General features: G+C 45.6%; 1 protein-coding gene across 3 annotated transcripts in view; it reads right to left on the bottom strand.

Moving 5' to 3' along the window:
• Positions 1–26,896, bottom strand: part of TRPC5 (transient receptor potential cation channel subfamily C member 5) — a 100,091-nt gene that overhangs the window by 4,923 nt on the left and 68,272 nt on the right. For all 3 annotated transcript variants that reach the window (XM_068957077.1, XM_068957078.1, XM_009685453.2), the window contains exons 5-10: positions 26,336–26,475; positions 21,913–22,235; positions 17,167–17,362; positions 2,807–3,013; positions 2,610–2,651; positions 679–768 (exon numbers count right to left, since the gene is read on the bottom strand). In XM_068957077.1, the coding sequence (XP_068813178.1) occupies positions 679–768; positions 2,610–2,651; positions 2,807–3,013; positions 17,167–17,362; positions 21,913–22,235; positions 26,336–26,475 (998 nt within the window). The remainder of the gene's footprint in view (positions 1–678; positions 769–2,609; positions 2,652–2,806; positions 3,014–17,166; positions 17,363–21,912; positions 22,236–26,335; positions 26,476–26,896) is intronic.

Below are 26,896 nucleotides of genomic sequence, written 5' to 3'. Positions count from 1 at the left end.
AAGAATGATCATGTTCCCTTGGGTGAATTGTTCAAAGTTATGTAAATGGCTGATAACGAATCACGCTTACAAGAATACCGCATAAATCTTTCATTATTCAGTGATAGAAAAAACCCATAGTGGTAGTTCTAAGAACTGGAGAACTTCACAAGGTCTTTGTCCTCAAACGCTGTAGGACCAGCCTCCTTGACCAAAATCCACCCTCCCCCCCCCCCCACATTCTAACGAGGACATTTATAGAAGTGGGGAAACAGTGTTGAAATGTATAAGTTTTATAGGAATCCTGTCTTAGTTGACAGTCCCAACTTTAACTTTGTTGACGAATGGTGGTGTGCACATCCACAAACCCAGACCCGTTCGTTGGCTCTGCCTGGGCTAGGATTTAGGAATGCGATGTTGACTCGAGTCAGGTGCTTCATTCTTGCCATTTTCCAAAGCCTCTGTCTGCATAAGGTATTGTACATTAAAATTTACTGAAGTGATCATATGAGAAAACACCTGAATAAGGAATATTCTCTGCCCAAAACAGTAACACATGCACATCACATGTAGTCTCAGCTCTAGCAATAGTCATACTTTCCACAGTGGGTTTCAAAATATTTTACCACGCTAGTAGCAACTTTGCGAATGGCCACCTGAATTAATGTAATTAGTGCTTATTCAGAAATAACGAATTACCTTGAAATTTTCTTCAGTTAACCCTTCATTGGTTTTGGAAGTTCTTATCATAGCTGCAACGTATCTTTTCACAAGATTTCTGATCACTTCCTGCAACATGAAACAATACGAGTGATTCAGCTGCTGCTTCAGACCAAACTTTGCTCTTAGTATGCTGCACTGGGTTCTTACTAACAGTGGTTGTCCTGACTGCTGGCTGGAAAAAAATCACTCACCCTTAGAAACAGAGCACCTTCTTGCAAACAGAGCAAACCTTTAGAAAGGGTTATATATCTTTCATCTTGAATGCTCAGTTTTTAAATACAGTAAGCCAGTGTTTTATACTTGTGTTTCACGTATGTAAAAGTCTGCCAGAAGAAAATTTTCAATGTTCTTAAATGACCCCACGCCACTTAAACTCCTCTACCTCAGTTTTTAATCTCAGCTGCTGAACGTTTTTCAGATTACAATCTCGAGTGGATAGCCTGGGTATCCTGATGGGCTAAGCTTGCCCTTTGAAGATTGTTTATCAAATATCTGAAAGCCAAGGGTGGCGTATGAACAGCAAACAACCTAAGGAACAGCTCGAGCTCCATAGGGTGACGTACATCCACGGGAACCCACGTCAGGCAGCCGCGAGTCCTCCGAGGACCGGGAGGCCTCTGAAGGCACGTTCTGCCCTACAAGAGGTTGGAGGCTCCTCACAAAGCTGTGGGAGCTCCTGCAGACAGAGCTGCAAGTACTGAATCATGCCTACGGCAAGTTTTCTAAGGGATCTCACTCCTCCGTGCTACTGGGGCTGTTTGTCCAGTCCTGATTTTTGGTAGGATGAAATCCTGTTTGTGCAGCAGGAGGCCTTTTTCCTCTGCGTTTGTATCCCCGCTTCCTGTCTTTGTGTAAACAAACTGGTACTTAGCCCTTGCACATACATACATATATATTTTTAGTGTCTTTTTATATATTTTAGTATTTATGTATGTATGCAACCTGACATACGTTGCAGTTGATCTCTGTTTACAGAAAAGAGTACCCAAACCTTACTTTTCCCCATTCCATAAATAGTACTACCAGGTCTAACCAGCAAGTATTAAGACCTGCCCACACCAAAGTTTTACTGGGAGGTTTTTAAGAGTGCCACCTTCCCCAGGCACCTGAAAACCCCACTGCCGGTACCTGTAAACAGCGCTGTAAAGTCAGAAAGCACCAAATGTCTGTTGTCAAAAGTGACTAATTATGGTAATCATCAACTCTAGATACACGTATTCATCAGAAAACGGAAATTGCCTAAAGACAAATTACTGATTGTTTTTGACACTATCGTCTGATATACAAACTAATATTCTGGAAATTTTTTTTTTCTTCCCAGAATGCTAGCATAATGCATCACAGAATTCAAGGGCTGCAGCTAGGGCTTTTAATACAGTTTCATCCTTTTGTAGGTTGAATTTAATGAGAACTTGATGATGAACAGGCTGACAATAAACAGAAAGAGCAAAACTGAGCACAGGAACCATGCCTCTTTCCTGAGCCTTCCAAAAGGGAAGAAAATCTCAAGCACTGTTTGAGTTGGGCTTAGGGATGAGAAAAAGAAAAAAAATGAAGAAAAGGATGAGGGGAACAATTCATGAGCGTCTCTGAAAACGCTGCCGAAGCAGTTTTCTGCCGGATGGTGTGACAACCCGTCCCCGGGAAGTCAATGGGGATGTTGCAACTTCAGCAGCCAGAATGATGATACCTAGAAAGTTTCCCACTGCTTCAGAGGAGGTGCCAGGCCAGGCCGATTTACTGAACCACCCCACTTTTAATGATGAAATGTTTTAATCCATGAAAAGCAAAATCCTCTTAGAGCACATGCCCTTATAAAAAATACACTCTAGAAGAAAGCAAGAAGTGAGGTATTAGAAAACAAGCAAGAAGAAGAAACAGCAAACAAAGACCGTGCTAGAGTTTACCTGGTAATGTTGATTCTGAATCAGGTTGTCAGCGTGCCGTTCCTGGAATTAAAAAGGCAGAGGTACGTTATCCATTTCATCCTGTCTTTAGAGCTCCCAGTGGCTCTTGGTGAGTTCCGATCCAGCAGGAACCTTCAACCAACAGCAGAGCAAGCGCCCGCGAAAAAGGAAGTATGAAAAAACACACAGCTGCTTACTGTGAATGTTTTGAGGTTTTCGTGCCTCTTCTGTTCATTCGCGGAGTCATTGCCTGGGCATAACCGCTTGTGAATCCACTTGCAGAGGTACCAGACTGACTTGGGACTCGGGACAATGTTAAAAGGAGGGGGCAGAGTGGCACCTTCGTCAAAGTAACTCATCCAGAGCTTCGTCCGGGCAAACTTCCATTCGATATCTGCATGGTCCTAGGAGAGAAGGAAACAACAGCAGCAGCTTCAGCGGGCTTTACCGGCGCAAACGCCAGAGGCAGAGGAGACGACACGTGAGCAAGAGACGATTTCTCCCGCCGCAGGCAAGGCAGTATCATTTCTTCCACCTCCCTCGTTGGGGGTGTACTTAAAAAGTCAGTGTGAAATGGAGCTGAGTGTAAAAATACCAACCACTGAGAAAAGTGGTGATAGCGATATTCAGCAAAAAGAAATCCACCTGCTCAAGCCCAGCTTCATCATTTAGAGTTTGTGCTTATTAGTTCACCAATAAAAGCAGCAAGAAAACACATTTCTTATTTTACCTTGTGTTAGCACTTCTGTTTTCACAGACTGTTGTTTCACCTGTCCAAATCCAATGAATTCTCACATTCTTCCCCAGGAAAAAACCCTTCATAGTTTTTGTCGATTTGTTTGTTTTTCTCATAGCATCTATTGATTCAGCCCTTACAGACTCAGTCGCAACAGAAATGATAGGTTTTACTGTGTGCCATATTTTAAACCTGGTGTCTGCATTATTCTTACACAAAACTGGAGACCTTTTCCTGATTCTTCCGCTTCTGTTGTCATGACGGGAGCTGGCTGTGCCCCAGCGCTCTCCATCCCAAGAGGGCAGGGGAGCCATCAGCATCGCTTTACGATTGCACGTAGGCACGAGGTCCAAATTGTCACCAGCAAAGGAAGCCTACGACTGCGCAAGACGCTGATATAGCAAAATTCCCCATACCAAGATGTTTGCAGTCTAGTCCGAGGAATTAAAAGGCCGGTCTCTTCAAAATCAGGGCAAAGACATCTACTGGGAGCCTCGATTCAATGAGATGCTGCAGCTGTTCAAAATGGATTTCATGCTGTGCGCTGGTTTTAAAGTTAAAAATGTCCCTGTTTCTTATGGTCTGCAGAAATTACAATTTTGGACAGAAAAGGAAGGAAAATTGTTTGAATCCTTCAAGCTAAACCGTGCTGAACACCGCTTACAATACTACACAAAATTAAAATGGTAAAGATGGGTATTGTTATCGTTGCAGAGTTTAGTGCTAAGCTGATGGCTCTGACATTTTAGCTGCTTAGCGTTTATGCTAACAGTATCTGACATGAGATTAAACCAGAAATGTGATTATCTATGCTAAGTAACAGCACAAGGTAAGAGAAAAGGCCAATGCAGAGAGATTTTAACTAGGCTGGAATGAGCAGACGCCTTGAATCAGCTGCTGAGGCAGCAGCCCTGAAAAGGGAACAGTAGAGAAAAAGTGCCCATTTTTGCCTCATATGTTACTAGACCCCATAAGCAAGGAATTGCAGCAAGTATCAGCACAAAGGACTGAAAAACCACCCTCTGATGCTTGTGGAGATGAAGTTCAAGGCAGTAAAAAATAAGTTCTGGGCAGTAGAAGTATGTGCAAAAAAAAGGAAAAAAAAAAGTCCTGGCGGTTTTGTCTTTAGTTGTCTTTACCTGGGAGCTACAGCACCACAGCAGAGCTGGAGGAACAGCACGAACGACTGCTCTTCCGTCCCTGACTCCCCGGTCGGCGCCCTGGGCTCTGCCAACAGCCCCCGGCCCACTTCTGCCTTGCACCCGCTGCTCCAGAGCGGGACTGCTCGTGCCCTGCTCAGCCCAGCGGCTAAGTCCTGCCCATCCTTCTGTTTGAACGTCTGGTCTGGGCGGCTTCAGTTATTCCCTTTAAAACAGTCTTGAGAGGAAGGAGGGCAGATGATCGGGAAAATCAGCAGTCACCAAATCTCTAAAGGCTGCAGCTAGCACGTGCTTTACTGCATCAAGTACGTGCAGCGCTTTGTAGGGGAATATCCAGCTCCTGCCTGCTCATAAATCCACCCTGCCCCTCTACGCATGCCCACCCCGGCTGCCGGGTGCTGGGAGCGAGGTGGGCGCAGGTGCGCTGGCTTGGCAGCCGTCTCCTCAGCCCGCTAGAAAAAGGGCACGTCCTGCTGGGGGGGGATCTTTTAGTGGTAGCTGCTGGGTGCTGCTTGTAGGGAGGGATGAGGCAAAGCTACAGCTTAGGGATTGCAAGCTAGTGTTTAGGAAGAGAGAACAGAAAAGGGCTAGAAGTTTTGAATGCATGGAGTGGGGGTTTTTTTCCTTTCAAAATTAGGCTTGTGGGCTTGCGTAGGGGCTAAATGCAGATATAGGGCAGTGCTGTGGCACTTGGTGGGGGTTTCTGATGGGGAAGGTTTTGTGGGTGCTTTGAACAATCCCTCCTAATCTAAATGTATCTCTGAGTAAGGCTGGGGAGTGCTGGCTTCAAGCTCCCTTGTATTTCTTCCCGTGCAGTCTTAGTCAAGCAAGTATAATATAGCCTCTTTCAAGATAGACCCTCTGTGCAAAGCTCAAGATACCTTTTCCCTCCCTCCCTCCCTCTCTCTCTCTCTGCTGCTGTGAATTCTCTGGGGTTCACAAGCTCAACTCGGTTCAATTATGCACCTTGATGTTTTGAGACCCTGAGCAAATCAGAAGAGAGTTCCTGGCAGCAGCTCTGCATTGGAAATGCCCCGAAAACAGACATTTCGATTTTCCTGAGAATGTCTTTGTGTGCTGGGAAGCCACCATTTTCTTTGTTAGAGCTCTGTTTAGTGCTGTCAAGTAGTGAGGTCTTGCGCACAAAACCACAGCTTTCTTAGCTCTCTTCCTGGTGCTGGGGACTGTGCTTCTGCACCCGTTCAGACCTCGCTCGTTCCTGAAGCGCTTGCAGGTGACAGCCCTGGCCGTGTGCGTGGCCTGATGGACCGTCGGTCATCCTCCAGGTATTTGGTGTATTTCCACAATGATGCAGGGGACAAGATTAAGATTTTGGTGAGGTGCCTGAGTCCAAACCTGCTCTGCATCAAAGCTCGGGCCCATTTAGGCCCGGGTCAGCCAGTCCCTTGGTCAGCTTAGGCCTGGCCACCACGTCCTCAGCTGAGCTACGTGGTGGGGAGACAAACCCCTTTCTTCCTAGAAGGCACAGTGCTGTTTGCAGCATATTGGACAATACTTTTTTTCATAACGTCTACAGTAAGCTAAAGAAACAGATCCACTAGCTTGTAAGTGTGACCTTGTTGCTTTAGTAATTTAAATCCAAGCTTGGATTTTGCTCTCCTCTCTTTGAGCTCCTGTTGTTCTTGTCACCATTTTCTTTCAAGCATTGCTCATCGTTTCAGCTACAAAGCACTCTCGTTCCAAGACAACTAAGCCCTCAAGCTCAAAGAACACCTGAACTCAAAGAAACCAGCACTCGGCTTCTTCGTGAGGGGAAAAAAAAGGCATCAGTTTCTATCACAATGCGAATGTGTCATACTGGCCACCTAATCCTTTTGCAAATCTCTGCCATTTGAAGTGAGAATTAATCCCCCATAAAGATCTCCCTGTGGGATTGCAGAAGCCATCTTACTGGAGCAGTTGTGAGGATTTTCTAATTCAGTCAAAGTGATGTATTCACAGATGTGCCAGATTTTAAATAATTACCTGCTACACTAATTACCCAGGATAATTTGAGCATTAATCTCCATCTTTGTGTAGAAAATCTGTTGTTTACATTTTGTAAAATGTTTTTTATCAAGATTCCCATCACCATCTCCTTCCTGGGCCGGATGGTTCTGATCATGCTTTGCCAAATAACGGCCAGGTTCTCAGCTGGTGGTGACCCAGCTCCCGTGGCCCCATCAGCGGACGACTTTTATTTCTCTGCATTTGACGGCTGCCACTACCACAGGATCGAGGTTTCTCAACCTGTTCGTGTATTTAGTATCTCAGCTCTCTGTCCAACAAGACAAGCAGTTACCGAAGCGTCTCTGCGCTACCCGGAGGGGCAAAAGGGCTTCTGCCCCTTGCCCTAGCCTGCAGAAGCGTGGTCCTAGCGTACAAATGTTCCCCCCCCCCCCTTTCTAAAAGCAACGTATAAAGATGTCTAGCATCTTTCTAGCTGGCAAAAAATGGCTGTGTGCACTTTTCTTGTATTTTATTATACAACAGTCAGTGGGCTAAGCTGGAAAGCAGGCTGCTGCCTGTCAGCAGCAGATATAGTAGCTGGTTGTGACAATGCCCCCAGGACCAGGCTGTCTGGCTGCGGCTGAGTGCACCGGGAGCCGGGAAGAGGAAGTCTTCCCATTGTGGGGGAAAACTTGGCATCGTTTCTGCACCAAGAGTGTCAGGGCTGCTCTCTTGCTCTTGTCCCAGGAGGGGCCGCCACCAGCCCCCAAAGACTAGGAGGTGCCAGAGCCCAGTGCCTTCCTCTAGGAGGGAAGGAGGAGATGCACTGCTCACCTTTAAAAGGTGCTCTCTCGCGTACCTTGTTTGCACCCTGTTGGGTAAGGGGGGCCCATTCCCCAACAGGCACAGCCACTTCTAAGGTGCTTTTCTGCTGTGTAATTAGCTGAGCTGCTAAGTGTGGGAGAAAGTCACTGAACTATCTCGTGTGCCTCTCTGTTGCTCTTCGCAGAATAAACCAAGATCAGGGAAAATATATTCGCAATGGCTTTCAAGCAGGCTAGCGCAGCGAAATAAAGCCTTGTGTATTTTGAGCAGGGAGCGTTGCAGAAAGAGGGCCAAGAGAAAGTTAATCTTTGCAGGGCCTGACACAGACAACTTTTCTGCAGCTTGAAAGGTGTTAATTCTGTACTGTGTATTGGGCAAACTGGTAAAGACATCAGCAGAGCTGTGGGGTTGAATGGCAAGCTCAAAGAAGCAAGCAGCAAAATCCAAACAGACTTTCTGAGGTAAATGATGCTGAATATTTTTCAAAGAAAACATCTTTTCAGAGAAAACATCTATGAGAAAAAACAGGGACCTACAGAGACAATTAATGCATGGGTAATTCGGCTGCAGCTGACAACAAATGGCTTCGCTTTCAAAGACTGGGATGACGTACTGAAGGATAAGAACTTAATGGGATCAATCTCAAAAGTAATACAAGAAAAATTACTAACAGAGGACAGTCTTAACATTAGAAAAAGCAATTAGAACAGTCAAGGAATGAGACAGCCAACGGAGAGATGAAAGTACTGTCTAGCACCAAATCCCAGACTGCCCGGGATGAAGCAGACAGAGCCCTGACCAGCAACCAGATGCTCTCGGCAAAGGGTGCCGGGCGGCACGCCAGCCACACGTATCGCTGTGAGAGGAGCCCCGAAGCAAAGCATCCGCACAAGCAGGCAGCGCAGGCACACAGCAGGGAGCTCCTCCGAGGACTTGAAAGCTTGAGGAAGATCCCAGCCATAGCAGGATTCATAAAGAAGGCAAGTCAGGAAAAGATTGCTTAATCCTGCAGCGTCCAAGCTCTATCAAAGCATTGGCCAGTTCAGTGTCAACAGGACCTACACCATGGTGATGGCTTTTTATAAGAAGATGAATAAAGAACGTGAGTTTAAAATGCACCAGACATAGTTGAAGTGGCTGGGAAATTATGCAGATGGGGCAGGTCACTGGTTGCAATACAAGAGAAAAACCACTAATGGGCCCTGAATGCTCAGGGACAGGCGAAGGGCACAGGAACGGCCTCCTGAGCGGCACGGCAGCTCATCTGTGGGATGTGCCGAGCGCCTTATCAAGATCCTGCGCAGAGGGAGCAGCAGCTTAAGTCTGTAGCATCAGCTGGAAACATGCTGCGTCAAGACGACGCCCCTTGCTGTACCTCTCCCAACAGAGAGATCCCAGAAGGAAGCAGGTGAAGCACCAAAGGGACTGGTAAGAGACCAAGTCACTACTGATGACGTACCAGTAGCTCGAGACACCTTAGCGAACGCAATACAAAACCTACCAGCAGCACACGCTGGAAGCAGGTGGTGCAGCATTGCACTGACACACAGCAAAATGCAAGCAGCATCTCAGCATGCGGTTACTCTGGCTATATCTTACTAAAAGGAGGCATCAAACTGCAGCCAAAGTAAAAGCTGTGTGCCGTGAACAGGCTGGAGCAGCGCAGCGCATGCAGCCGGCTGCTGAGGCTGCAGAGCATCATGCCAACTCCAGCACAGGAGGAAGCCTGGTAGACCCAGGTCAGCAGAAATGGTAGTCCTAATGCTTTACATTGTTGCGATGGAAAAGAAAACGTAAGCCATCTTCAGCATTGTCACAGTGACTCCTGCATTAGGGCTTACCAAATCTTCTGCCAAGGATTCACCATATAAATCTAATTGCATTTTATTAGTAGCTACCTGCTTTCCTCATGCAGATGTTATACCCTGGCAAGGTAACTGTTATACTGCCCATTCTTCATGGGTACCAACTATAGAAGTTTACTGAAAGTTATTTTGGGAACTTCCTCTCTTTGCGCTTGCGAGTTGCCACCCACATGCTCAGGACCTGTTAAACAGTAATGAGAACCATTGGCCACCTTTACACCCCTAAAATTGGACAGGTCCATTTTGCCTGGTTTTCCCAGCTCCCGGGAATGATTTTGTTTGTACTTAGAAAATGCATGCTCTAGCATAGCTGCTATTTATATCTTCCATGTGCAGAATATACTTGGTAATTAAAATCTTTATTATAGCTTGCAATGCACTATATTCTACAAAGTATTTTGATTATATAAATCAATTACCTTTCATCTCCCACCACCACCTTGGATGGAAATAACAGCAGCTAATGAGAAGGCCAGGGAATATCATTTTTGAGAAAACAGAGAACCGAATTGTGTTGCTTTTAGTGCAGTGAAATTATTTGGGCTGACACCTTTTCTTTTCTTCAGTCCCATTCCAGCAAAGTTCAGTTGTCATTTTAATAGTCAAATAAATCAGAGTAGTATGAAGGTCATGTAGACAAATAGTTCTCTAGAAAACCTCAGCAGGAAGAAACAATGAGAAGGATATCACTAAGGCTTTGCTCTTCCTGCTATCCATTATCTCACTGGCTGATAAGAGACTTCTTCAAGCTGGAAGACAGACAGATAAGGCTTAACTGTGCTGATAACGCTAACTACCTGCAGCTATGTCAAAATCAAGCAATTCACACAAACCCATGGAGAAACGGTGAGCTGAGAAGGGATGTCTAACCCAAAGTGCTTGGGTGCTGATGACTGTGTTAGTACCGTGGCAAAAATGAAGTTAGAGCAGCCTCATTTCTCCTCACGCTATTTCCAGAATATTATCTTTGATCTCTTCCTGCATAGCACATCAACCTGGGATTTGAGCTTTCCAAGGAAGAAGAAATCTCTTGAATTTTGTTGCTAGCCTGGTGGGAGCCAAATGCAAGGGAGAATCAGATACTTTTCTCACACTCTTTTTTTTTTTTTTTCCCCTTTCATTTTTTTTTTCCAAAAGAAACTAGTCCTAAGAAGCAAAACCCCTGTTTGGATCCACATGTGAAATGAATAGGGTCACTCAAATCCCTACCTGAATCTTGAGTTGTGAACACAGCACTGATTTAAGAACAGAAGCCTCTATTTCTTCTCCAGACTCTGAAAGCAGGGTCTGTAGTTGAGGAGCTGGGGATGGGCTGGGTAACAACACGACTCCATGAACACAGTGATGCAGACGAGGATCTACAGCACAGCGTTCGGGTTATTAGACATCTTGTAGTTTAACTGGATGGAGTTCTATGTTTCCCTAATTAATTAGCACCAACTTATTTGCTAGATTGCAACATGTTGGAAAGGAAACCTGTGAAGCTCTGGAATCAAAAAAGTCGTGTTTCGGACAATTCTTAATATAGCTATTCCCATTGCTCAACCTCAGGTGAGAGTTCTTCCCCAATAAATCCCTTTTATTTTTTGATTCCTTTTTCCTAGATAATATTTTCCTTTATCTTCCACTTGCTCTCTTTTCTTCTGCCTTTTTGACAAAAGTCCCCTTCGTGCAGAAGCATAAGATAATGCTAATTGAGCTTGTCAGGTCTAAATAAAAGATGGGATAATGCAGAGGGCTGCAGCCGATGCGGTTCCATCTGGATGCTTCATCTTCTATCATGTAGCAAGAGTAAACCTTGCTGCACTGCTTTGCATGTAATGGGCAGGGAATCATTGACCTGTCAGGCAGGGCACTGGTGTGCTAACTGCAGCAAAGCAAATGGGACCCACTGGTATAAATGCAGCAAATTCCCTATAATATCGTCTGTCAACCAGGGGGCCTCTATAAATTGCAAGCTCATCTTGATTTTTTTACTTAAAGATACTGTTTCCACTCCACTGAATAAACCCCAGAGTGGTCTGGCCATTGTTGTGCACCGGGTCAGATAAACATCTGTGGTTTGTTTGTTTTTTAAGATTTAAAAACAACTGAGAGGATTAACCTTCTGATCCTGCTGGCAGCATTCACGTCGGCAGGGTTTGCAGGATTGGGCCCTCGGACAGAGAACGAGCTTCGCCTAGGCTAACAGCAAAAGCCGAAGCGGCATATGAAGTCAGAGCACATAGCGCTGTTCCATTTAGAGGCTCTGCAAACACCAGATGAATATTAACAGCTTGATTCAAGTCCGTGGGTTATATGTAATTAGGCCAGAGCCAGCAAAAAGGCAAACAGTTCTACACCTTCCGACGAACACCTCAGCTTGCTAACGAAAAGCAATTAAGCTGCCTGCCATCTGCAGAGAGGCTCCAGGGCTCGTTGCACGCACCGGCCTCTCCCGGCACGGTGGCATCGCAGCACCGCTGCGAGGTATTCCCTTCGCTTCCGAATACAGATCTACGGGGAGTCCCAAACTCGAGAGGCAGAGCAGCCCACCTTGTGAGTCGCTCCCGCTTCTCCAGAGCTGCGTGCCGCTGCCGAGGAGGGGGCCGGGGAGCAGCGGCCCTCCTCTTCCTCACGCCGCACCTGCACGTGGCAATGGACTAGAAAGCTGACTCTGTGCAAGGCACAAAAGGCACTGCGTAACTTCAGGAGAAACGGCAATTTCAGTTAATTGTTACTGATGCCATGGGCCAGTTTGGGGAGTGCAGTAGCTGAGATTTGCCTAATGACAGTTGCATCGTAGATTAAATTAGATTTGAGCGTGACAAGCTGCTGGCACCCAGAACACAGGGGCTGCGCGTGCGCAGGGAGCAGCAGCGCGTGCGCGCTGGCCAGCTGGAGGGCCTCACTGAGGGCCGTAAAACTGGGGGGAAAATAGTGACATACAGACTTGACTTCTCCGTTCCTCTGGCTGACTAAAGAAGAGCTGTTTAATGCCATTTCTAGAGTCTAAGTTGTTCTGCTACCCCATAAAAAGGTTCAAGAGATACTGCTCTCAGCTCCTACTGACAACAGCAGCATAATTTCATTTCCTGCTGTATGACGGAGTTCAAAAAAACCCACAAGTCTCAATTTCTCCTCAGACACTGAAATAAATGACTCTGAAATGAAGCTAGAGAGAGAAACATTTCCTGATGCTTTGGAAGAGCTTGGATATGAGTCCAAACTTTGGAGCTGACCTTACCTCCACGGGTAAAGGTGGACCTACAGCCCCCAAACCCGCCGTCCGCTGGGGCTGTGCAGTTTTGTATCTTCCACTAAGTTTCACGATATGTTAAATTCTGCCTTAGCAAAAACACTACGTAATAACTGTGCAGTTTGTGTGAGCAGAGGAAGCGCTACATTTTTCTGGCAGTCCGAAAGGGTCGTAGATCACTGTGGGGAAGGGAACTTCGGCTGCTGCTGCGAACCCAACTGGGTAGCAATCACTGCCGTGGTGGCAAGGGAGCTCAGCTGCTGCACCGAGCGAGGGGAATTTCTAGTTCTTTGCAGATCAAGAAAAGTTTGATACGACTTCCTGAGGGAAATCCAATGTCATGTCGGAAACAATGCAATAGGCAGCTGAAAAAAAGTCTTCATATTCCTTGGTGCTTTAATTTTTAAGCTCTCTACTCTGCAAAAATTAAGAAAGTTCCATGCACAATATCCCTAAATTTAAAGCCAGCATTTCCTGAAAGCGTTCATTTATTTTTAGCTGCGCATGCCAACTGTTCCTATTTACTATACATATGGTTTTTTCTTATACAGAACATATCCCCCCAAATGTGCTAATCCACTCTATTTCATTCCATCATTTAAAACTGTGCTCCTGTTTTGGTGTCCAATTCCTGATTCCTATACTCTGAACATCGGCAGCTATGTGTCCACTGAGTCACGCACTCTGCTCTCAGAGATACACCTGAAAGCATTCAGTGGCACTTGCAGCTGCCCAAGATGAACTAGCCTTGAAATAACAGACACAGCAACCAGCAGGAGGAACAATATAAAATCATTTTGTAACTTAATACGTATTGCAAGCGTGAAGTTATTATTCCAACGAACCACGTACTCCAAATATTACATGCTGGAATCTGTCACACTTTCACGCACACTAGTTAGGGGCGATGTTTCTCAGACCTACTTTGGTGCGATGCTATCCCTGAGGCTTTGAGCTTCTTTGTTTTTTGCTAAAACTGCCATGGTTTATTTAACAGTTGCAAGTGCTTACATCTCTCCTTAATATTTCAGTAGGGTGCCTAGCGCTGAAGCACTGGTCTGTGCCACTGACTCTGACTCAACTGCAGCCCTGATTTCAGGATCACAGCCCCAAGGTTTTCCTTCTGCAGAGGGGTCCTAGATCCCAGATCCCATGGATCTTATCTCCCATTGCTCCTCCTGGCTGCGCGGAGTTGGAAGGGACGGCACAGCGCCAGGGACTAATTCCTGCATGATTTCCCAGGACGCCACAGCTGCATCCATGAGGAGCATGCTTCCAGAAAATACACGTGGGTTGCTATGCCCTGCAAAATGCCCCTGTGCCCTCGGACCCCAGAAAGCCATGCACGCTCGGGTATCAGCAACACCGACTATCACGTTGTTTTGAACGAAATACAACCTGGCAGAAGGACTCTCTTCCTTCAGATGCAGCCAAGCGGCAATGCAGTGAGAAATAGCCTATCACCTAAAGTGTCCTCATCACCTGCTCTGTCACTTTATGCCACTTACGAGTGATGGAGCCATGTGGCCACTCTGAGATAAATTCCACTGTCCTTCCCCTGGTCATGGTGACAAATTCCTTTTGTATTCATGGGGTGATGGTATTTCTGTCATGTCTGGGAAGGTATTTAGACGAGGCCCAGCGGCGCGTAACACCCAGTTGCGTTCTGTGCTGCTTGTGTAGAGCACTTGGATCCTCACAAATTGACACAGCCCACAATGTATGGACATTTAATCACGCCTTTGGATTTTGTTTGCTTTCTCAGTAAAACACAGTGTCTCCCACCATCCAATCTTGACAACGGTTTGGCAAAAGTGAAAAGCATGGGCCGTATGAAAAAAAATCGGTATCAAAATTGCTTCAGGGTACTCCTATAAAATATATTTACTGAAGTCTGAAATAGCTTAGTCAAAAAATGTCAGAATTCTTGCCGTTCTGTGAGTCAGGAGCCCCGTAAAGCTGTATGGAAGTTCTCCCCTTTGCCTGCCAGCGCAGTGGTTTTGCGCTGTGTGCCTACAGTACTTGATTAACTGCCAAGCCCTAAACCCCCTCCTTGGGAGACATGACTCGGCGCAAGGACAGAATAGCCTAGATTCTGCTTTCTCTGGCTTCACGGCAGAAGGATGTTGAGATATGAGATAACAGAGGAAAGCTAACCTGAAGAATAGCTGCTACTAAGGCAGTGACATTCTTGTGCCTGGAAGAGAGGAGAGGAGAAAGGCTGCTTGCATTGCAGCAGTGCTGCTGGCTCATTAACAAGTGGAATTAATTAAGACGTCCTGATCATTCTGCTGCAGGAAAATCGACAAGCGAAGATGCACTCTCATCCCCGATGTTTAACTCATTTTGTTTCTCTACAGAGTCCTGCACATGGCAAAAGGTTTTCTACTGATGTATTTTGGAAGAGCACCTCCACCCCACTCTGAGCCTTCTCGGTCCCGTCCCCTCCTCCCTCGCTGCAATACTGTCATTCAGTGTGTGTTCAATATAACAAAAATACCAAGAGGAAGAAACGCCCAGTTTAGCAACCAGTTTACTGTGGATCAGAAAGGGGTAGAAGCGATTTCACTATCTAAAGGGAGGGAAAAGAAGACCCACGGCTGTAAAGCTCAGCATTTATTAATGAGTTGTTTTCCTCAGCGAAGAGATTAATTGTTGCCTGCTCTTGGAAACACACACAGAAAGCTGATCCCCGGGAGAACGCTAGGAGCACACGGAAGCGCTGGCTTCAAAAGCCAAGCTGCATGCGCTGCACCGGCACAGGCTGGAGGTGACTGGCTCTTGCCTTCCCAAGAAATGCCACTGCCCTCAGTAGGAATTGCCATATGACAGCTTAAGTGGCAAAGAAACATCCCCTTGCATTTCCACGGTCATTACTCTGAGCAGGGACCTAACGCTGCATGCGAAATGCTTCGTTATGCCCAGGTTATCTGGAGAGCTCAGCCCGGTCCCCTCAGATTTGTCACAGGCAGCTTCTGCTGGAAGAATTTGCTGTTCCCAGCTGCTCTGCACACAAAGCCGTTTCCAGCGGTGACTTCCACGCTCTGGATCGTTCAGCAGGAACAATGCACTGCAGCTAATTGTTATGATGGGGCTCTCTAAGTCATGTGGGACTGTTTCTGATTTGTCGTTGCATCACTGAAATTATTCAGGGAAAAGAATGATGAGTGGTTTGTATCCCAGTGAGTAGCAGATATTTTCATTCTTATGCCGATCTTGGGTTTGGGCTTTGTGTCAGTGACAAGCCTGCATGATAGCACTAAGGCGAGGGCGTAGGAGAAAACAGCCAAAGAGAGTATCTTTGCTCGCTGCCCCTCAGTCCAGCGTCCCTCGAACACGAAGGGTGGCACTGAACAGAGAGAAAGTGCTTAAAGCATTGACACAGGCTGACAAAGCAGCGATCGATGCCTTTGTGATAAGCTGTTTGCCTGCTTGCTAGCAAGGTCAACGGTCCAGTTTTTCTCGTAATTTTTAACATGATAAAGATCAGAGGCCCAAAAGTATCACTGATTCAATGCAATATGTGCTCTGTTTGACTAGATAACCGAATTTAGGAGCCACTTGAAAGAGCCGATGATCGACCACAGCGGTGGAACCCGTTCAAGCAGACGGTCAGTACTCTCTCTCCTCTGCGCGCTTCAGCCCGCGAACGAATTCACCCAGACGTTTCCCCAGAGATTTTTCTAGGAAGTTGGGAAAGGAATTAATAGGAGAGCTGGTGCAGGTTCCTTTTTCTCTGTTTTATTCCCTGTCTTATTCTCTCCAGTCACCCAGCGTGGGGCAGGAAGTCGCTACTCTGCCTGTATTTCTGAGTGACCAGCTGAGGACACAGACCACTTCCATAACGCTTGCTGCTGTTTGCAGAGGGTCTAACACTTCATCACCTCACTACCTCCGAGCCTGTCGGGTTAGGCATCAGAACGGGAAAGGGGCCACCGCCTTGCCTGAAGCGCTGCGCACGCAGGCTTTAGCTTCCTCCCATCCTGTTCATGTGTAGTTCACCCAAAGAGCCTTAAAACGCAGAGCTGTGCTGCTTCAGTTTTAAATGCACTGACAAATTTAGCTATAAATGTACAGACTGGCTTTTAGGTACAAGGAATGAGATGCAAGTTTCGAGAGCGGTTTTGAACACTGAAATGAAGATCAAGCTGACTTTGAAGCTGGCTCTAGGGCCCGGGGGCAGCCACGGGCTGCCTCAGGCCAGGGCTGCCCCGCACGGGAGTTGCTCTGCGGTCAGTGAGTATGGGCCTGTGGATCAGCTGCGACTAAACTGGTTTGAGTTCCGGCTGGAAGTGATTTAATTTCAGTGGGAAGACTAGGGAATAAAAAATTACAGGACTTAAGCTCCCGACACACGTGGTTTTTGAACGAGAAAATAATAAAAGGGCAGAGGAAAAAAAATATCAAAAATATCTAAACAAATCCACAAGTTAGAAACCAAAACACGTTTGGAAGCAGTGGGAAGGCCTCCCCTCATATCCCCTTTCTGCTACAAAGGAAACCAGCTGTTAATGACAAGGTGATCAGTGAAGTTAGTCTACAGGAGAAGACAAGGGCAGGTCAGAGGTGAGAAACCTTTTGCAGACGAGAAGCGTTACAATGGAGCAAAGCCTCCTCCACAAGCGGGGTTCAGGCTCCTGAGTGGAAATTGCGACCATCAGCTGTCGAGGAGCGGGGCAGCAGCCCCCAGCATCCCGGGAGATGCACGCTTGCTACAGGCCAACCAGTGGGGGCACACGGAGGAGAAAAGGAAGCAAGAAGAGGGGGAATAAGGCTAACTTACGGCAATGAGCTGGTAGGAGTTGTTCATCATGGCTATGAGCATGTTCAGCAGCACGACCAGGGAGATGACGTTGTAGGTGCCAAACATCGTGGCCCCGACAAATTCTGTGAACTCGTGTCTGGCTTTCACGTTGGTGACGTAGAGATTCAGCAGGCCGAACACAGACCAGAAGAGTGACTGGAGGGTCTCAAAAAGTCTGCAAAAAAAACAGATTTTTGTTGGGCTACATGACTCCGGGGAACGGAAAACCCTTAACGGCTTTAGGAGCTCGGGATGTGTTGAGGTTGGGTGTCCTCCCATGTAAGAGCTTTGTCGGTGGTACTGGAAGCACTCCAGTGCTGGGAGCGCTCAAGTGGGAGAACGAAGTACGCTCCCTGTAATTACTGCAACATCGCTGTTATAGAGGGATATAATTTCTCCTATTTAAACCCTGCCTTCATCATTAGCAGCTCTGCGAACTAAATGTTTGGGGAGCGCAACCTCAAGCACATCATGGCCATAGTTAAATAGTGCACAACAAGGAAGCAGCATGAGGTGGGAGCTGCAAGAAATCACATCCACTCGACCCTTCTGCACTAACAGCGCCTTGCGCTTGCCTCGCCTGGAAGTTAACCAGGCCAGTGTGCCTCCGTCAGCATCGCACGCGGCCCAACAGACAGACTGGTCACTACGGCTTGTTTGCACAGCAGCTCCCTCAGTATCATGCGGGACCGACTGATCAGGAATGACTCAGATGAAAGAGAGTCATCGCATTAATTCAGCTCAAGAGGTTTTTGTCTTTCGAAGTCTCCCATCCCCAGCTGAACTAGACCTGACCTCGCCGAGCTTTAGCGCTGATGAGATCATCCCAGGTCTCTGCTGGCTTCAGTCAGACACAAGTGACCTTTCACCATCACGTCAAATACATAATCAGCAATCTAAGTAATTGCTCTGTTTGGGCATCTTTGTTTTGGCTTTCCAAAAAAATGACATTCATGTCATCAAAAAGACATTTATATGCCTGTTTCAGAGTTTCCATTTTGGCCTGGGGTCAGCAGATATTTTAAAATGCTACCAGAAAAAAAAACATAAAAATAAACTCAGATACTTTGTTTGACAAACTAGCAATCTGTTCTCCTGGCATCTATGCCACACGCACCCCCTGCGCTTCATAGGAGGATTCAGTTTCTTTGTGTTTTGCAGGCACATCTTATGTTTTTCACCAGCCAAAACTACAAAGATGCTTTAGAGTAAAAACCCCTTCTGCCAAAAGTCAGGCTGTTAGGTTTATTAAATGAGTGAGATAATAGTTAAATAAGGATTAGCCAAAGAATGCTAAGTATTTCTTTATTAAAAATAGAGGAGTGCTCGTTATCTTTTAACGTATTTTAGCTAATAATAGTAAAAATACTGATTAGAATGGAGGCTCAGGGGAAACTGGTGTTCCCGTTGTGCTTACGTGAAACTGGAATCCATCTCAGACGTGATTAGTGCATCGCTCTGAGCTTACGGTATTGTAACCGAGAGTATTAATTCGGGCCCAGATTAAGAAAGGCCAGTACGTTTATGCGTGGACATGAACACTCCCTATTTTCACATCTGGACTCTAGACTGACTCCCAACCGCGCCGGGCGCTGCAGCCCTTTGACGCGGGGGGCCTGGCGCTGCTGGCAGGCGATGTCCGTGCCAGCACCTCCCGCTCCCCCGTCAGCGCCGCGGCAGCTCGGGCGGCCGTCGCCTGGGTTTGCGTAGGTGGTTCGGGAGGTGTTTAACAGCCCTTGGGCTGAGGTCGATCCCCTCCGCTCTCAGTCCTCTACGTGCCCGAGTGCCTGAGTCTAGCCCGGGTCTTCGGTTGCAGGAGGGGCTCCTGCACCAGTAGCTCGGCAGTTCAAAAAATCACCCTCAAAAAAGACAGCGACTGGGGTCTGCAACTTTGCATAAAGGTTAAGACGCGCTTAGTCTTTCCTCAGTGTTTGATGACAGGCCAGAGCCAAAACAAGATCTTTTCTCCCTCAGCGTTTCAGGTGGGGCTCAGGCTCCTGCTGCGGAGCAGCTTCACAAAAACAACTTTGGAACAATAAGTGAGAGCAGAAAGTCTGTCCCGTCCTGCCAAGCGGGTTTGGGATTTTAGGCAAGTAGCTTTGGGATTGTAGGCAAGCAGAAGAAACAGCACTGCTCCCCATGCGCAAGCGCAGCACGGGAAGAGCAGCGCCCCCGTTCCTGCCTCCTCTTCCTCCCTCCTGCAGATGCGGGAACCACAGTGGTAAATCTATTTTCAAATTGCCTGCATGAGCAGTACACGCTCTGCTCTCTGAGGGATGGCGAGGCCAAGGCATAAAAACTTAAATTATTCATGGCTTCACCTCATTGCTGTCACCGACGAGTATTACTTTTCCATGATCTGTGTTTGCGACGCAGAAAATTTCCTCCTCCCAAAAATATTAAGCCCGTCCTTTGGGAGTAATAGGAAATAATGCAACAGTAAATAGGTGTCACATTTTAAACAAGCTGTACAAACACGACCAGCATCCTGCTTTCCCTGCCTTTATAAAATTAGGCCGCCTTGTGCGACCGCCTAGAAACGCTGCTGGGAATCAAAGGGGACTGACGGGAAGCTTTTTGCATTTATCCCTCCATTAGGGATGAACTATGAGCAAACGGGCTCCGATGTGAATTCCCTCCAGTCAGGCTCGCTCTCCCCAGCCCAACAATATAATTTTCTCTTTTGCCGGCTGCTCGTTCTTAGCCAGTCACCCATGCTGTGCATCTGCTCGAGGGCCAAATGTCAGCTTGTCCCGGGGGTGCTCATAACGACTATTTAAACTTTTAAGAACATGTTAAATAAATCTCTTAAGCAAGGCTCAAACAAAAATGTAACTGCAGAGCACTCTGTCCCCCGCCAGGAGACCTCAGCCCTAATGGATCCCCTCCCACTGCGACTTTGTTTCAAACAAACCTCTGCGTGAAGGCTGAGCCCCCTCAATTTCCTTTCTGTGCCACGTTCTCCTTGGCGGGGGGTTTAAACGGCATGTTCGGGTGGGAGAACAAGTGGTCTGCATTTAAGCTGATCTGCACACTTTCTCTTAAGTGGTTCTGTATCGTTTCCAGGTCCCAAGATATTACACGTTCTTAGAAACCTGTCATTTATTTTTTTTTTTCCTGCTGACCAAACGTTCTTTTTCTTTAGTCCTACCCTGCTGTTGGTTCCTCCGCTAATCTGCTGAGGGGAAAAAACAACTGCTTTGCAATGGAGATGGCTCCAAACCCGAACGCAGAACGGGAATACATCCGTTCATCATAGCTCCAGGGAAAGGCAGGCTCCAGTCTTGAACTCTGGGCTTTTGACCCTTCGTGAGCTAGAAGTTGCCCCTTGACAAACACTGTGCCTGCCAAACGTTTCTCCCTCCGGCTGCTGCATCGACGTGAACACAGCTCAAGGAACAGTATTTGTTAGTTAATTCCTCTGCAAGGGCCACACAACACATTTCTGGGGATTCACAGCAATTCAAATAGAAAAAAAGACCGACGTCTTTAATTCTGTTTTTCATTAGCGCAGTGCAATTCCATTCACTTCCTCTAGCTGTAGATGGAGAATTAATGAGCGAATTAATCATGCCGACGGTGCTCCTGCTCTGCCGTGGAAGGGGCAGCACGGCCGTTTCACCAGGACCCTCTGGTCAGGAGGCTCCTGTGAGCCTCGGCGCTATCCCATGAAATCTCCCACTTGTAAGGAGGGAGCCCAAAGGCCGGCGCTGGAGCCTTTGCTCTTCCAGCCTAGTCCTGCGGCCTCAGCCCCCACCTGCTTTCAATAACGAGGGGAATACGTCTCAAACACTTTCTTTAACCTCAAGCCCTCAGCTGAGGAAGGGTGGAGAATTATTGGGCACTACAGTAAGTTTTATTTAATTTAGCGTCAAGTGGTGGACAACAATTTTGTTTCGCTTGTTCGCAGGGTGTAGGCCCTTTTCTAGACTGCGCTTTATTTATTTCTCTTCCCATTGTGTTTTTAAGTATTGTGCAAGCAGCAAGAGCAATTGGATGGGGGCTGATTATTATAATTATTTCCACTACTAGTAATTAAAACAAATACATCAGAAAGACGATTCATGTTATTTTTCAGCATGTGCTATCTCTTTCAGCCCTGCCAGCTGTTCATCACAGCAATTTCCATGCCAACATATCAGTAAGGAACCAGCAATTCCAGCAAAATGGATTTTGCTGTGATTTTGGTCTCACCTCAATGCAAGGGAATCAGAGGAGCCTTCAACATCATGTACATAAAAAGTTTATTTATTTATTTATTTATGTGAAAGGTGAGAACGTTGTTGCTCTAGCACACTGTTTTTTATTAGAATTTTTTATATGTTTTTCCCTTGTCTCCTATGCTTTGCTTAGCTTCCCTTCCTCCCAGAATCAGACAAAGCAGTTATTTTGGCAAGAGGAAACCTGCTTTCTAAAATATGCTGAAATCATACACTGGTCATAATAAAATTTAGGTCGCAGGATCACAAACAGTCCATCACGTAAAGAGACTCTTCGGTCCAGAACTAAAACGACTGTCTCTGACTTCCTGCCCAACAGCGAAGCTCGGCAGAACGTCTGCCCCAGTTGACTCCCATCTTTCCTACATCATCAACCAGCTCACCTCGTATTTGCAAATGCATAAATAAAGGCACTTTCAGCGCATTGACAGTCAACATGCAAAGGGAGGTAAAACAGGGGATAGTGGCAGTCAACCTTAAAAACGGAAAGGAAAGGACGTCTTACGTGGAGAAGGCATTGTTCTGTTTCTCACATCGGATCCCCTTGCAGTTGTTGGGCTCCTCCGAGGCACTGGTCTCATAATAAAAATAAAGCTGGTTCAGTCCATTGGCAAAAGCCAGAAGCACCAGACAGTAGATAAAAAGGAATTTGAGGATGTCTAGCAGCATGCGTCCCAGAGAAATCTGCAAGGGTCCCAGGTGTGAATTTGCTGTAAACAGGGATATGAGACGCAAGGAACTTAAAATGTTGGATATTGCAAAGAGGGCTTCTGCAATGAGTGTCGGGTGCCACATTTCCCATTCCTCCCTTGGACGAGAACCGTTATACTGAAAGAAATAACAAGGGTATACAAGTGAATTACGTTGTCATCACTTTGCGATAGCTTGAAAAGTCACACCTGTTTAAACTAATGCTTTATACATAAATACTAACTGGGTCCTGATGACAAAAGAAGTGATTTTTCAACTCTGCATCTCAGCGTCAGGCTAATCATTCAGGATTCAAGTTGAAGCTGAGTTAACATGGGCTCAGATTTAGCTTTCATGAAGCCTTCTTTCGAACTCCCCTACAAGATTTTGTCCCCTTGATATGGATAGTTTTGTGGAACCAGTTTTTCTCTGGATTTTTCTGGTATGTTGGCTGTATCCAGCCTATATCTAGAAAATAAGGTTTTGCATTTGGAGTTCCCTGTTCGGGGGTAATTCAGGTCCACAGGTTCATATAAAATGCCCTTCTCTTTTAACACTTTTAACACTTTTAACAAAGTCGTTCAGACTCCTCTTTAGCAGCTTCAGGGCATTTCCACTTACCTTTGTTATTCCTCCTAAATATTACAGCACGTTCCACATGGTGTGTGGGTAGAAGGGAGGGCAGAGGAGGGCGAAGGGAGGGCAGAGGGAAAGCACTGAGCTGTGAAACATAAGGAGTGGATGCTTTGCTTCCTTAGTAATCTCAAAAAAGTGCCAACAGCCCAGAACCAAAATGCTTTCTTCATATTAATTTTCTTATTAGTTAATTTGTCACGGCAATTTTAGGAAAGCTGCTAAAGCAGAGGTCATAATTACAGCTGAAACACTGGATACATTTGAGTGCATCAATTATAAAATTAACTTGGTTTGTAATGCAACAGTAAAAGCAGAGGCATTATCTGACCCAAGTGCAGCCAGATGCAAAGAGGTGACACGGAAGAGCTGGTTACATATATGTAATCACTCTGGGCTTAACATTGGCACAACAGAATGAAATCAGACTTTCCAACATCAAGGAATTAGTCGCCCCCTTATCATCTGCCTCTGTTCATTTAACAACCATAAAAAAGGCAAAAATGTACTTACAATATTGACTATGGTCAATAAGGCAGCCAGCGCGTTTAGAGCTTTTAAAATCTTATTTGTACCTTTTAAAAGGAAAGGTACAATATCATGCTAGTATGACAGATGAGTTTGTAGGGACTGTCCATCTAAATCTGAAGCTCCAATGTACATAGTTCACATTTTTTCAGGGACAGAGCTAAAAGCACGATGACGTTTCAAACTATACCTCTGTACGAAGGAGCTCAGCTATGATACAAAGACATTTCAGCATGACCTCTGATTGCTTGTGACATTTCCAAACTGTTCTTTATTTCAAGAACACCATGGACTAACTTTCTTTAATTCATCTGAAGACGGTTCTGAAAGTGTTTACAAGCAGGCAGAGGTTTTTAACCCTTTGCCAACAGCCAGCAGTGGGGAGTGGACAGCTGCGATTAGAAAGCCTCCCCTGCCCAGAGCGCCAACCTGCACAGTTGCTCTCACTCCCCTTCTGCGTGCTGATGGGACACCACAGGCCCGTGGCTCTCTGCTAGGGTTTAGCACTGACGGCATGTAAAAGAACACAGAAAGCTCTTCTTCAACTCCCATCTATTTTTAAAGCAACTTTTTAGGGTCATGTTCTGTCCCTCTAAAAACTGATTGTATATCCCTGCTTGGAATGTAGTAGTGAGTCATGCAGCTCAGCAGACAAGAGCACAAATAGAGGATTTTAGAGGTATCTAATGAAAACCACTGGCTACCTGGGACGACTGAAAAGGTTGGAGTTGTTTGGGTTAGACGCCAGAAGATGAAGATGGAACAAAGCAGAGACGTACAAAGAATAGTACAGATAAGCTAAGCCAAGCAGTCACATTTACGCTTCCTCATTACATGATAATTCAATGCAGCAAATGAAAACTGATTAAGGAAGTATTTTTACCCTATAATTAGCCTGTAGGTTTAATTGGTACTGGACAACATTGATGCCAGGTCTTGGAAACTGGACAAATTGGAAAGAAAAAAAAAAAAAGGTCTCCATGTGAAAAAACAGGGATGGAAAACATTAGTGTCGGTATGCAATTTATTTTTCTGATATTTGGCAGAAAGCTAAATGTCCATGTAATCCTTTGAAGTTCCAAGAAGTGTTAGGATACAGCATACTGGCATATATACCAGCCTTTTCCAGCCCTGGGCTGTTCTATAAATAACAAAAATCTTTACAAGGCATGTTGCAAAGGATTTTGAAACCATTATCAGGGTTATAAATCCTTGTGTTTTGGAGCGTACTGCAATTTCTAAGTGACATAGGTCAGAAGGGAACTTCTATGGGCATGCTATTTCAGAACTGATCCTATATAAGATTTTATGCACCTCTTAGAATTGCCTGACATTGGTGTTTGTCAGGGCCAGACCTTAAATTAGCCAGGTTTAACCCCTGTGAGTCTGATCCATACTCACATGGCTATATTCCTATAAGGTTTCTTTTGTGTGCTGGCATATAGGTCTTTGTAGTTTGCATATAGGCTTCTGTTGTTCATACAAAGCATATATACAAAGCTGTAATTTGTTTGTACGTGTGGTTTGGCTGTGAGTTTCAATCTCAGTGTGTGACCATATAAATCTGTGGATGCAAAGCTCTTTTAGTAATTTGGGTGTGAGAGAAAGAAAGAAAGAGATTGTTAACATTTTAAGATTTGTTCATGAATCTTACCATTGCCAGCATTTTTTTGTATTGCTCACTGTTTAAATACCAACCTTTCTAGTGTCTAATTTCCTTGCTAGCTCTGAATTTTGGGAAAAAAGATGTAATCTGTTCTTGCTTTGATGCTGCTACAGAGCTGCCTGTTCAGGGAGTAGCAACTATCTTCAAGCAATTCTCTTTGAAAAACACAAACTCAGCATTGCGCAACCTTCTAGATTTCAAGAAGGCCTCACAGCAGGGCTGCTTGCTACAGAGTTTATACAAGAGCCTTCCCATTGTGGAGCCAACGAGCCTGTGAAATTTTCACTTCTTTTCCCCTCTGCCTGCATCACGCTTGGCCAAGACTCAACAAGGGAGCTTTGGGAAACTGCCTAGCTTGGGCTAAAAGAAGTAGTACCTTTCTACCAGAGCAAAACCAATACAGTAACACAGCAAAACTAGCAAGCGTGTATGTGGTTAAGGAGCAGAGGCAGGCTACTTGATTTACATCAGTGTAGTTCCCCTGACTGCAGCGAAGTTCCTGCTGATTCGTACCAAGAAAAGGAGGAGGCTCGGGAGGCTGGTCCTTGAAGCCACCTGACCACACAGTTGCAACTGAAGTCACAGAGAGCCACTGCCTAAGGAGGTTTGCAGGAGATGCTTCACGTGTTCTCTGTGTCTTCCAAAAAGAGAGTCAGAGAGCAAGCGCTTCAGGCCATCTGGCTTCAAATCTGCGCATGCATTAACGTAGGGCATCGTATGTTTATAAATATGAAAAGTGCTTTAGAGGATGAACGTTGATACGGACGCTCCCCATAAATGGAGCATTACAGTAAAGGATCTACAACACAGTTTTAAAGATCCAGCTTCCTCCTTTGTCATTTCCATGCCTGCACTTTAAAACTATACATTTTCAAGAGGAGAAGCTGACTCCTTTATTTCAGATAGAAACCTCCTACCAGCAGCCTTGTGCTTCTCAGCAGACTTTTCACAGACTCCTGATAACTAATCTACAGATCTGTAGGGGCTCAGAGACTATAATTGTAAATCTTGGCTGTAGGAGTTTTCTGATAACCTTATTCTTTTTTTCTTCATTGTTTTATATAAAAATCATGTTTTCAGTGGATTTAGCAATGTTGAAGGAAGCCCACTGGCAGTATGGAAAACAACATTCATCTTTTGTCAGATGAGTAGCTACAGCACAGACAGCAAGTGGGGGAACTTCTACCCAATGCCAAAAAACTTCAGTCTTCACCCAAATAGCCCAAATACTTCAATCTTAACCAAGCAGTAAGGATGAGAAGGAAAAAAAAAATCATTCTCCAAACAAATTCATAATCTTTCCAAGTGCATTTTCAAAATTCAGCTATTCTCTTTGATCTTTTAATTTTGATGTGGACAGTTTCTATCCTGTGTACTACAGTTCCCATAAACATGTCCTAAGTTACTGTACCTTGACATAGGCAACAATTTTAAGGGAGATTGTTGCAAGATAGAGGGAGTTCATTGCAAAATCCATCAGATTCCACCAGTCATGTACATACTCATTGAATCCTCCATCCCACATTTCTTTGATTTCTCCCCAAATAAAACCTGTAGAAAGAGAGAGAGTTCATTGGCAGGAGAAGATATTATTTCCATTAAAGCAGTGTGTATCAAATGCCAGAGACATACGTTAATTTTAACTAGAGTGAGTGGATTGGCTCAGATAAAATGTGATTTCCATGCATAAACTATTTAAGGGACTGTATTTGTTACAGTTTCTAATAGATTGTCTGCTCCCATAGAATCTGTATGTAATTCATTGCTCAGCTGATTTCTCCTGCCTTTCTTTGCAGAACACGTGACCCTAATACCAGCTTCTGCGTGCGAGTACATTTCCTCCCTGACCTGGAAATATCACCCCAAAGAAGGAAGAAATGAGTTCATCCTCTGGGCCCCACCACTGTCTTTATGGGTCTTGCGGCACGAAAAGCCCAGAGGGACTGGTTGTGAAGAAAGGGACAACTCAGCA

Source organism: Struthio camelus, chromosome 11, assembly GCF_040807025.1.
Source record: "Struthio camelus isolate bStrCam1 chromosome 11, bStrCam1.hap1, whole genome shotgun sequence".
Classification (NCBI taxonomy): Eukaryota; Metazoa; Chordata; class Aves; order Struthioniformes; family Struthionidae; genus Struthio; species Struthio camelus.
Note: the sequence above shows the minus strand (reverse complement) of the source record. Positions and strands in the feature narration are given on the sequence as shown.